The 11,190-nt window shown below is 46.9% G+C and overlaps 1 protein-coding gene across 1 annotated transcript; it reads right to left on the bottom strand.

Moving 5' to 3' along the window:
- Window positions 1–2,259: 2,259 nt before the first annotated feature.
- LOC129617179 (pre-mRNA-processing factor 40 homolog A-like) lies at window positions 2,260–4,097 on the bottom strand. Its single transcript, XM_055532551.1, has 4 exons — window positions 3,957–4,097; window positions 2,896–3,045; window positions 2,551–2,846; window positions 2,260–2,467 (listed from the first exon to the last, which is right to left on the bottom strand). Exons 1-4 carry the CDS (start codon window positions 4,095–4,097, stop codon window positions 2,260–2,262), a joined length of 795 nt encoding a protein of 264 aa, XP_055388526.1.
- Window positions 4,098–11,190: the final 7,093 nt, after the last annotated feature.

Here is an 11,190-nt window from a genome sequence, read left to right as displayed (position 1 = left end):
CAGTCCTCTTCTTCGCGGGAAACGCAGGCAGCGACGGGTGTGGATTCGTTGAACAAGTTGCGTATGACCAAGGAAATTGGGGTGTCTTCCCTCCTTCCCTTCTGAACGAAACCGTATCACGAAAGACGAGTATTCCCTCGGTCTTGGATTGCTGTGTCAAGGAGACCGGTGACGGTGATGTGGCGGCTACTCTTGGAATCAAGATGTTCATGGAGAAGTTGAAACAAGCGATCGGTACCACGGAAATGAGTCTCCTCAAAACTGTCGAGGACACGCTGGATCTCAAATTTAAAAGCCTGAAGACCGGAACGCTTGCGTCTATTGCTCAGTCAGCCGCTGAGTTGGTGTACACTGATCGAGCATTCCTTACAATTACGAGTGCCGGTGTCACGGCTGAGGTCGTCGTCGTGAGTTCCTCGTTCTTCTTCAATTTCTCTGCATGTTTCGGTTTCAGACCGGTGTTGATCATGTTTTCCCATGGAGTGGCCGCCCTGACTACGCCATCATAGGCCCTCTCGACGCCCTTGTCAGCGGGGAAGGAGGCAGTATTCCGTTAGCGGATATCATCAAACTGGTATCCTACGCCTTCAAAGAGTTATTTCCGAACGCTGTGTCTTCCGAGAAAGCATTACTCGAGTTGAACCGTCTCGTAAAGATTGCAAAGGAGAAGGATGAAACCATCGACTTTGACTTCTTCTGTCCTCTCTATCTCGCGGATAAAGGACTGTGCGACTCCAGGGATCCGAAGGCTTTTGTCCTTTCCGCGGATTCAGGGCCTATGGAAGAGATTCCGTCGAAGCCTTTCCCTCCTTTGCAACATCCGTTTAAGGATCCAAGATTCCAGAAGCTATTGGTCGCTCTGAAGACGGAAGACAATCAGGTTGGTACCATGAGTCTTGAAGCCCTGGAAACTGTTTTGTTTGTAGAATGTTAAAGCGGTGGTTCAAATACTGTCCACACTAATGCACAATGATTGGTTCATGGGACAATCTCTTGATATCGCCATACGAGCCAAAACCCCGTTCAAGTCGAAGCTTTTTAGTGGCGGTGCTGTTCCTGAAGGAGCAAAAAGGATACTCGATGAACTTACAGAGGCAGGAGGAGGGGCCATCTATCTCGATACCATCATCAAGAGGTACTTCCCAGATTTCACATCAAGATGCAAAGGAGCGCGATACACTGGGAAAGCAAGTCAAATTTCCGATCGTCGTCTAGATGCAAAATTCGATGTTATCCGGGTGGATCAAGAAGACGATTATTCAAAGTGCACGTGGGCTGACCTTCTAGCAGCTCTTACCGAATACAACGGGAAGCTTGCCAAGACGCTCACTGATGCGTTCGACCTCGCTAACACCGGTATCATGGATTTCGTGAAGAAGACGACATTCGGGAGCTTCGAAGCGTTGATGGACGAAGCTGATAAGAACTTGGAGGACTTCAATTGCCAATTTGTTGGAACGTCCTTGAAAGGAGGAGTCGTCTCTGGAATGTGTGACGTCGTGATGCCGTCAGTCGTGGCTCTCGGTTTATCTGGCATCTTCTTGTGGCTTGCATCGGGTTTGGGCGCTTTTGTCACTTGGAAGGTTTTCCACTACTATCGCGACCTTGCCGTCGTTGGCGAGGCGTTAGATCAAAAGGTCTTGAGTGACGTCGCTGGAAATGGTTTGGACAGTGACGCTCCTAAGGCTGAGCCACTCAATTGATAACTGTAGGATAGTGTTCCCCTGATGACTATTTCGTTCTGTTTTGTTTCTATCTCTATCGAAGGATTTTTTCGCGCCTCTCGCGCAAATGCGACTTCTATTTTCCATATAACGCAAATGCGACACTCCTTTTGGCGCAAATGCGACTTGTATTTTCCATATAACGCAAATGCGACACTCCTTTTGGCGCAAATGCGACTTGTATTTTTTATTGTTCACAAATTTCTCGGACAAATGCATGTTTCGAAGTCATACATTGAAGCATGCTAACGATTACTTCGGATAACCGCCTTGGGATAACCACTTTGGAATAACCACTTTGGAATAACGACTTGGGAATAACCACTTTGGAATAACCACTTTGGAATAACCACTTTGGGACTTGGTGGTCCACACCGTCTTGGGTTCTGTCTCATGCGAGTCTGCCGCGACTTTCTCTCTGAGTACTAGGCTGTAAAGACTACTTGTTCAAAGAAAAATCTAGGAAAAACACATTTAACACCGCTTTAAACCTCAGAAACTTGAAACTAGGAAATTCCTGGTTTGAATCCCCTCACTAGGAAATAGCCTCACGGTGATGCTTCTTCCTCTTTGATCGCTCGCTGCAAGACAGACTTCGGCTGGAGGGTTCTTCATGGTCCTTTTCTTCATCACTACTTTGACCATCAGAATCATTTTCTCGTTGCCGTTTATACCGAAGAGATTCCCTTGCTGACGATTCATCGCGATTCTCTTCGCTATTGTTCCTTCTTGCTTGATCGGTTCTAGAAGAATGAGAAATCCACAACACGCATTTACAAGACTTCTCAAAACTATTGCTAGTACTAACTCAATCCGAATCACTCACTCAATTGTTTGGTGCCCGTCGTCTTTCTGCTGATCGTTCAGTTCCTCTTTTTCGCGCTCCCTTCTTGCAGCTCGCCTCTTCAAACTGTCGTAGAAGAGCCGCAAATTCCCCTGCAGAACGAAAGAGTTATTACCGGTAAATACTAGCAAAAATCCCACCTCTTCTATTTGATTTGCTTCTTCTGTGGCTTGCAAATATTCCACGAATTCTTCATATGTTGTTGATGGAGTTACACGAATATTGTTGTTCGATCTCAAAATTGTCTTCAATATTTGCTTCTGAGCTTCATAAGATTCCTGAAGTCAAACGCTTAATACGTCAAGTTCCCTCGTTTGAGCCACTCACAACTAATGCGTCCGTTTCAGCTTCAAAGATTTCCCTGGGAGTAGCGACGGGGACGCCAACCAAGTCGACGTACTCGGGATCATCCCGGTGCTGACTGATGAAATCAGAAAACGGAATTCGGGCATTCAAGCTCCGATCTCCGACACATTTCTGAAATATCAAAATTCAAATGGACCATCTTTGAAATCGTACTTCTATAAGCGAAGTGAACCTCTCTCTCCGTTTTCTTCGCTGACGATGAACTAGTTTTTTAAGCTTCTCCCGCTCAGCATGCTCTCCCTCGTGAACAAACTCTTCCCAACAACTGGGAAAGAACCAGAAGATGAAATGCAAGGCCTTACGTAGACGCACTTGATATAATCTTTTGGTTCTATTCCTTTCAGTGATTTCTGATCCAGGACTATCTCCACTGCTTCCCGCCAACTGCAACCAAATTGGGAACAGCACTCTGAAAACCAGAGAGAGTAACGTACGGTAAATCAATAGATATTTTGGGAGATGATCGCAAAAACTCCAAAACCTGTTAGAAATCAAATTTGGAGTTGAATGAATGAAGCCTTCTTACAACCGTTCTTTGCTTCTTCCTGTTGTTGCGATGATTTTCCCAGAAAGTTGAATCCCACTCCTCCAAAAATTCATTAAATAAATCACTCCTCTCTGATTGACTAAAGCAGCTCATCCACCATTCTCCTCGTCTGTCTTCTTCAAACTCGGATGAGAGAGACCCAGGGTTGAGGGGGGGCCACTTTGCTAATTCTTCCAAAAACATCTTTCGTCCCTGATATCATCGTCGATACTCCTATCGCCGCATCTGGATTTACTTTACCTCGACTTTTTTTGCACGATCCCTTTCTCTTTGCAATTTTTGAAGCTGATTCTGGAACTCAGCAAAAGACTGTTTCTTCTCACCATTTGAGAGACAAGCAAAATAAACGAATCGAGGGTCCTGTTTGATTGCATTTAATGCTTCTTCCCACTTTGTTTTCATTCCTAGGTTCTTCAGCTTGAAAAGCGTCTATCCGTCAAAAACGCATGTTGATGAAGAGGTGAAACAATCTTACTTTCAGTCTATCGCTAGCCGTCGGTTTATCCTTAAATTCACTCCATTCGCAATCAGCCTGTTGATGACAATCATATGCCGTGGCTGCTACACAGAACGCACCTCTTGCTTCAACAGTTGGACATCTTCCGGACACTCCCATACACTCTTTTTGGTTTCCTTGTTGTACCAATAGGGGCGGCCATCAGCTGACGAGTACTCCTGCAACGAAACTGAGTGGAACGCATTGTTTCAGGATATCTTACTTTCCAGGGTGTCTGTGATGCCATTAGCATTTCAAGTTCACTTTTGAGTGAGTCCGGCTTGTCCCATGTAGATTTTCCTGTCTTTTGAAAGGCTAAAAACGGGTGGATTGACGTGGGCTCTCACCTTTGCGTTGTGCCAAAATGTTCGCCCATCTTTCGATGAATGTTGTGCCCATCCATCCGCTGAAAGAGCCATTGCTGTCAAGATTGGTGAACCAGACCAACAATCTGGGACCAGAAAAGCAGGATTGGTTTTCTAACGAGGCGGAAAGTCCCAGAAAAAAGGTTGCACCGACCATTGCGGGCCCCTCCTCGAAAAGATTTACTTCCACACAATCAAGAATTGCTTTGTGAAAAGAAAATAGGACGCAAGAAAAAAGCACTTCTTCTCCAAACATCACTGAATTTAGTCGACGGGGAAGCAGAAGTTTGTCTCACATCGAAGAGAGTTACTGATCGTCGTGGGGACTCTTATTGAGTGCTTGAATGTTCCACATGGAGTGACCGCGTACTCTTTCGTCTTATCGCCCATGATCCTCCAAGAATAAGGTTCACATAGATGTCAGTCACTACAGGCTACAGAGTCCCTTCCAGCCTCCGTTGAATCATCTCCACCGTTAAATCGATTCCTTCAGCTGAAAGCTCACTCGTAGCGTAACTCTCTGGTCTTTCAGTGAGACAAGGTACATCAGAACGCCATGGACGCAACTTTCCATCGTCCCCCCCTGTGACAACTCCACAGCTGAAAAAGGTCGATGATGGAGCAACACCTGTGGACAGGACTGAAGAAACGTGATTAAAATGCACATTGGGGCGGAATTGGAGAAGCTTTCCGGTTGAAACATCAAAAAGACCCAACCCTTCTCCCAAACCGCAGCAATACAAACAAAAGCCTCTTGCTCCTCCATATTCAAAAAGTTCCCCTGAAGTCGGGCGATAGTTGGGACCCCTGATTCCATGTCTCTCTTGAGTCGAGAAAGGAGGAGCATCGAAATAAACGGGACGGAATTCACCGGTAGAGGAATTCCACAGTCGAAGATGCTCTTTAGCACCAAGAGTTCTAGCGAGACGCCATGGACGCAAGCTCGATGAGAGAACGGATTCCCCCCCAGTAGGGAATGCAATGCTCGTTATAGGACTGTGATGTCCATTGACAATCCGGTCGGCCCGTTGTTCGGAAGGCTCAGATTGTCGTGTCACTGAAGTCAGTGACAATCCAGAACGTCTGAGATCAAGCCCTGTACCTCGATTCTCATTCCGACTCTCAATTGTTTTCCTTTTCACCGATTTCACTTCACCTTGATTGACCACAAACTTCCACATGTGTTCCTCCGACGAAAAATCCCAATTTTGTATGAAAGGGCGTCTCTTCATTTGGTTGCGACCCGGCCGAGATTGGGAGTTTCCTGTTGGGACTCTTGGGACTCTTGGGACGGCTGCGGTCCTATGAGTCTTAGGGCGGATTTCAATCGTTCCAGCCTGCTAAGGCTGTCCTCAGTCTTCCCAGTATCAAACGTTGGATCAACACGAGCCTTGTTGAACTGGAATATGGATGAAGCTGTTTTTCGAGTATCAAACGCGCCCCAAGGCACCATCATAAGACCCCACAAGAACGAGGAAGGGGGGAAGTAGGATGGAATGCAGCAGATGTCCCACCACCAGAAAGTCCCTCCTTAGTGGAAACACAGAGGGATCCTACGAAGGATCCTACTCGAAGATCGAGAGCAAGACAGGGAGGGGATGCATCAGCCAAGCAACAGGCGATGAGAGAGGAACCATTCCGTTGGGTTGATGCAGAATCTCCTCTAACAGCAAATCCGTAGAGCTTCTTGGGAGCCCTTGAGAGAAAAGAGAGGCGTGGTTTAGTTCGGAGCGGTGTTCAATATCCCAGACAGCAAAACGACCGGAACGATGGCTCGACATCACACCAGATGCTTCTTGAGGAATCCATTTGCATTGAGTGAGGGGTTCATGGCATTGGGAGTCAGGAAAACGCAACATGATTGTCGCGTTTGGCTGAATCGATTGAGGAGGGCGTCGTTGAGAGCGTTCCCTATCGGACGGAACGTAACCCAGAGGGAACGAATGGCCCGAAGCCCCATTTGAGATCTTCGCGTAGAAAATCTGCTTCGATTTTGTTTGTATCAAATATCGAGATTAGTGCGTTCTCAAAGGATGCCAGCCAATACCTGGATTGACAAGTTTCCTTGCTGAGGGAGATGACGGCATCTCCCCCGGTTCTTCTGGTGTCGATCGTGGACAAGAAGTTGAGGCGCAAGTGAAGCAGCCCATTATAGAGATCCAGCCCTTCTTAATGGTGGAATAGAGCGATTGTTCACGTAAGGTGCGTCGACGGGCAATAAAGAACTCCGTAGGCAAGTACTCATCCATATAAAAAAGTTACTATTAGTAGGGGCCTGTACTGAGACTGGGAAAAAAACCAGAAAAATAGAGTCTTATGAGAGTGTAAAAGCCCCTTGGCCTTCAGATAGAGCGATTAGAAGTCGCTCCCTCAGTTTCGATTTCGTTGAATATGCTGGCAATTTAATATAATTTGAACAAGCCATTACAGAAGGAAGAGTGTCGTCGGAAGCTAAAGTTGTTTTGCCTTTACAGACGACCCTCATTGGAGGTCTGAACGAAACAGAAATCAGCAAAGATCGTCACAAGCAGAACATACTTGAGCGAAGCGAATCCTCCATGAGGCAAAACGGATGTCCCAGTGCAAAACTTCAGAAAACTGTCTTCGCTGGAATGGAGTGAGTTCACTGACAACTTCAAGGAAAAACACGAATGTTGGCGAAGTGGACGAGAAGCTGAAAAGAAGGAGTAGGATTATTCAATAAAGAAACTACTCACCCATGGTCAGGCAGAAGCGTTCGTTTCAAACACGCTAACGACCAGAACTCCTCCTTGTCTGTTGGACCGACTCCACCTGCTACTGCACTCGTCAATTCTGCTGGAGTGAAGAGAGCCAAACTTCCGAGGGGCATCAGAGTTGCAACGCCAAATCGGAACGCCCAAACCTGAACGAGCACCAAGATAACGAAGCACTATGAATTGGGTCACATACCTGCATCGTATTCCCTTCCACAAGGTCCAGTTACAAACACATTTTATGAACCTCTCTAGATTGTCACTGTTGACAAGTACATGTTTTCCGCCTGGAACCAACTCGATCTCTGGACTAGCTCCTATTAGAATGAAATATCAGCATCATGACACGCTAATAGAGGCGCACCTGGAAGCACGAATGTGAGAGAAAGTTGTTCCAAATCTTGGCCGCTTTCTTTAATTTGACGTAATTGACACAAATGCCTGTACAAATGTTGGATCAATGCTTGCTAATCCTGGTTCAGTGGCTACAGATGGCCATTCAGACGTTGGTAGGAGAACCAAAGACCAGAACAAGGGATGCAGCGGGAGGTCGATGAGCCTCCATCAAGAACAGCCTTCGCGTTAGAGTTGCCCCAAAAGTTTAAAAATGAGCGAAGAGAGATCCCTCAATCGAAGAGGTCGGTTTCATTTCTGCTGCAGGTTCCTCTTTCTTCTCACTTTCACTCTCTCCCTTGGTGTCCTGCGACGCGGATGCCTGTGGAACCCGCTGAGAGATCAAACGCGTTTGAACAGGACGGCGAAGGAGGGACGGGGGAGAACGAGAAGTGAATGGCGACTGGTATGCTCGGGGGAAAGACGCAACCGTTTGGGTTTTTCTTGGCGGAAGAGAGGGGGATCTTCAAGACTGCAAAGTGAATCGAGAACCTGAAAATCAAATAAAGGATTAAAATCAAATAGAGTTGAAGGTCTCGACGAGAGTCTCACCTCAGAATAAAAATTCAAGAGTTGGACCACTTCCAACCCCTTCTTCATCAAAGTATTCAATTTCCATTAAAGCAGGTACTGCTGATGTTGTATTATGAGGTTGGAAGGTAATCGAGAACTTTTCGTCGCGCTGGGAAGAGCTTGGTTTCGCACAAGCCGAATCTTCGCCTTTTGCGGAGATAACGCCTGATTCGCACAACTATTGGATTGAGCTCATATGAAGATCCTCGTACCTGTTCTAATTCTGATAGCCTTTCGAGCTGCTTCCGCTTGTTCGTGTCTTCGGTTCCGAGAATTTCTCGGGCAAGAGCTAGCAATACAGGATCGGTTTTTCCAGCAATGGGATCCGATTCTTCAGTGATGTCATCGGGACCATCGTGTGTTGTTCTTCCACGATCAAACAAAGGATCAGAATTGGAAGGAGATCCAGGGCGTGAAGAGAACCGAAGGCTTCGATGTAAAGACGATTGAAGAGCGCCAGTTGCTTCAGCGCTTTCACGTATCCCGTTCCTTGAACGCTAAGAGTCCCATGAAGGACCCTCCCGCAGTTGACTTCAGTAAAGTTCTTCTGACATCGAGGGGTAGAAGAAGGGGGAGCAGTGGGCGTTACTGCTGTGAGCCATCGTGCAGTTTAGCTGATGCAATGACGATTGGATCTGCGAGTTGACGAGATGCCTTAACTGTCAAAACTGGTGAAGCGAAGGATGAACGCAACTGGCGATAGGACGGGAAATAAAGAGGGTCCATTGATTCACTTCCATTTGTATTAGTAACTGATAGGAAAACGTTAGGGTCTCTTACAGCAATACAGTTGTTCGAAGCGATGACTGCATCCACAAGTTGGCCCAAAAACAAAGCGAGCTGGAGGGACACGGGCGAAACCATCCGCTTCTTCGTTCTCGAAGACGTTCGCAAAACAGGAAGAATCTGAATCTTCTCCTGAGAGTCGGGTTGGACTTCTGATTTGGATCACGTCCCCCTCTATCCTGCTTGATCCCGTTTGACCAATAAGCGTTTTCAATGATTTTCCCCCTTCCCTTTGATTGATCCACGTCATCGATTTTCAATAGATCTGTCTTCTTCCTCCACCGTCAGAGTGCCATCATCCTCGAAGTCTTCGTCTGCTTCATCCACAAAGTCTTCATCCTCATCATGCAATGCATCACTTTCATTATCTTGACGCTGCTTCCCAATACACTCCTCTGCTTCGACGTGAGAAGCCTCTGGATAGGCCCCAGCGTCGAAGACCAAATCCGACTGATACCAGGGACGCTCCCCCCTCTCAAGTAGTTCATTCGTTCAGCGATTCCTTTCAACAGAGTGAATGACACCGTCCCTCCCGTTCGCTATGTCCCAGCGTCGACCCCACGGAACTAATCCACGGAACGGAGTTCGATGCGTCTTGCTCGCCGTTTTTCAGAGTCGTCTGGATCTCGCAGTTGTCGTTCGTTTCCTCAACCATCGAGCGATACACAGATAAATGCCCGAATTTCGGCCTCATTGAATTACAAACAAGAGGGGAATCAAACAAACTTAAATCGAAATGTTGCAACAACTCCGCGAGGCGTTTACTCAGCGCTTCCGGATTCAGAACATCCGCGCACGTCGAACCTCCGGCAAGTCCGGGAATAGGATTCGACGCGTCACCGTCGACCAACCGACAACCCCCAAACTTGGCATAATCTCTTCATCTGGAAATAGTTCAGCAGAGACGCAACACAGAGCAACCGCGTTCCATCGGGTAAACGTTGCAGATTCACCTCCTTCACACACTTTCGATCCTGGTGGAAGTAGTTTTAATTCTCCCCCGCTTCTTCTTTTTCTCAGTCGTTCTAATCTTTTCTGTTCCGATTGACATTTGATCGCCAGGCACATTCCAGTAAATTTCTTCCAACACTTTCGGCGTTTTCGTCTTGACCAGCATCACCATCTTGTTTCGAATGCGTTTCCAATTTCTGTACTCTTATGAAATAGTCCTTGAACTCAGCAAATTTTTCCAAGTTCGCTTCCACTGTTGTATGGGGCTGCTCTGATCCTCCGATTCCGACGCGACAATGATGATCAACTCCCAGAGAGGCGAAACCATTGATCCCTTTCTCGGCAACGCTACTTTCGAATCCGCTGGTTCTGTTTCTTGATCTTCTGTTCGTCCATCGTTAATCTCAATTGCTAATGCACGCTCCTCACTCCTTGATAAAATGACGAGACGTCCTCGACTCGTTAGCCGCCAGCCAGATTCCGCTTAAATTCTGCATCGAAGCCGAAAACTTTTTCGCGTCGCTCGATTTGACGGAAAGAGAAGGTCTTCGCTCAATTTCGTCATCCTCATCGAGATGCTTCGAAGCGGTTCGCTGAAGTGTGCAATTCCGGAGGTGCCGGAACGAGATGCTGTTGCCATCGCGACAATCGACGAGCGATTCCCAGTTTGCGTTTTTCACTGCAATGCCGTTTCGACTGCACGATAAGCGATCAACAGTAAGAACATTCGAGTAGCGACACATCGCTTCGCATAGAGTCATGTGAGCTGGAATGAGATGGCCATTGACAGTCACGAAACAAATGTTTTCTGCTACCCTGCGATGATTGTGGTGCGCTACTCGCTGATGACGCGGACGACGATCCTGAAGACATTCGCGAATATGAATTCGCATTTTTGGAGGAAGCTTCTGGGACGGGCGTCATCTCCATCATGCGCTTTCGTTTCGTCCGTCGCGGCATCACTAGGGGGAGCATCAACCTTTTTCTTTTTCTCCTTCCGTTTGCTTTCCACAACTTCCAGTTGTCTTTCGACAACACCGCGGAGGCTCTGTTCCAAGAGAGATCCTGTTGTCCGGATGTCAACGGACAATTGAAGAAGAAAACGTGATCTGCTCGGGAGTTCGATTTGCAAACGTCAAAAGATCTTCCGCTAATCGAGGGTCCGCAATTATCATGCTTGAGAAATCTGCATTTCCTCCAATACGATCGATCGGCAAATCTGAGGTCACTTGGCGTTTCTTGATATTTTTCAATCTCTTGTAAAAATTGAACGTCTGCCTTCTCTATTTTTCTCGATTTTTACAAGTTCCGAGGCAGATATCTCCGGAAATGCTGTTTCACTCTCTGAACTCATTGAGTTACTGTTCCTGATTTCGTTTGAGAATCAATGGAAAGGAAATCGAACATCGG

Source organism: Condylostylus longicornis, unplaced genomic scaffold (assembly GCF_029603195.1).
Source record: "Condylostylus longicornis isolate FDR11 unplaced genomic scaffold, ASM2960319v2 ptg000438l, whole genome shotgun sequence".
Taxonomy (NCBI): Eukaryota; Metazoa; Arthropoda; class Insecta; order Diptera; family Dolichopodidae; genus Condylostylus; species Condylostylus longicornis.
Note: the sequence above shows the minus strand (reverse complement) of the source record. Positions and strands in the feature narration are given on the sequence as shown.

What these genes read in the sequence shown, in the direction of transcription:
- LOC129617179 (XM_055532551.1), bottom strand. Translation starts at nt 4,097, where the DNA reads ATGGGAGTGTCCGGAAGATGTCCAACTGTTGAAGCAAGAGGTGCGTTC. An exon ending in CGGCTAGCGATAGACTGAAA is followed by an intron (nt 3,046 to 3,956) that starts GTAAGATTGTTT and finishes TTGATATTTCAG; the next exon opens with AAATGTGTCGGAGATCGGAG. An exon ending in CTGAAACGGACGCATTAGTT is followed by an intron (nt 2,847 to 2,895) that starts GTGAGTGGCTCA and finishes GTTTGACTTCAG; the next exon opens with GAATCTTATGAAGCTCAGAA.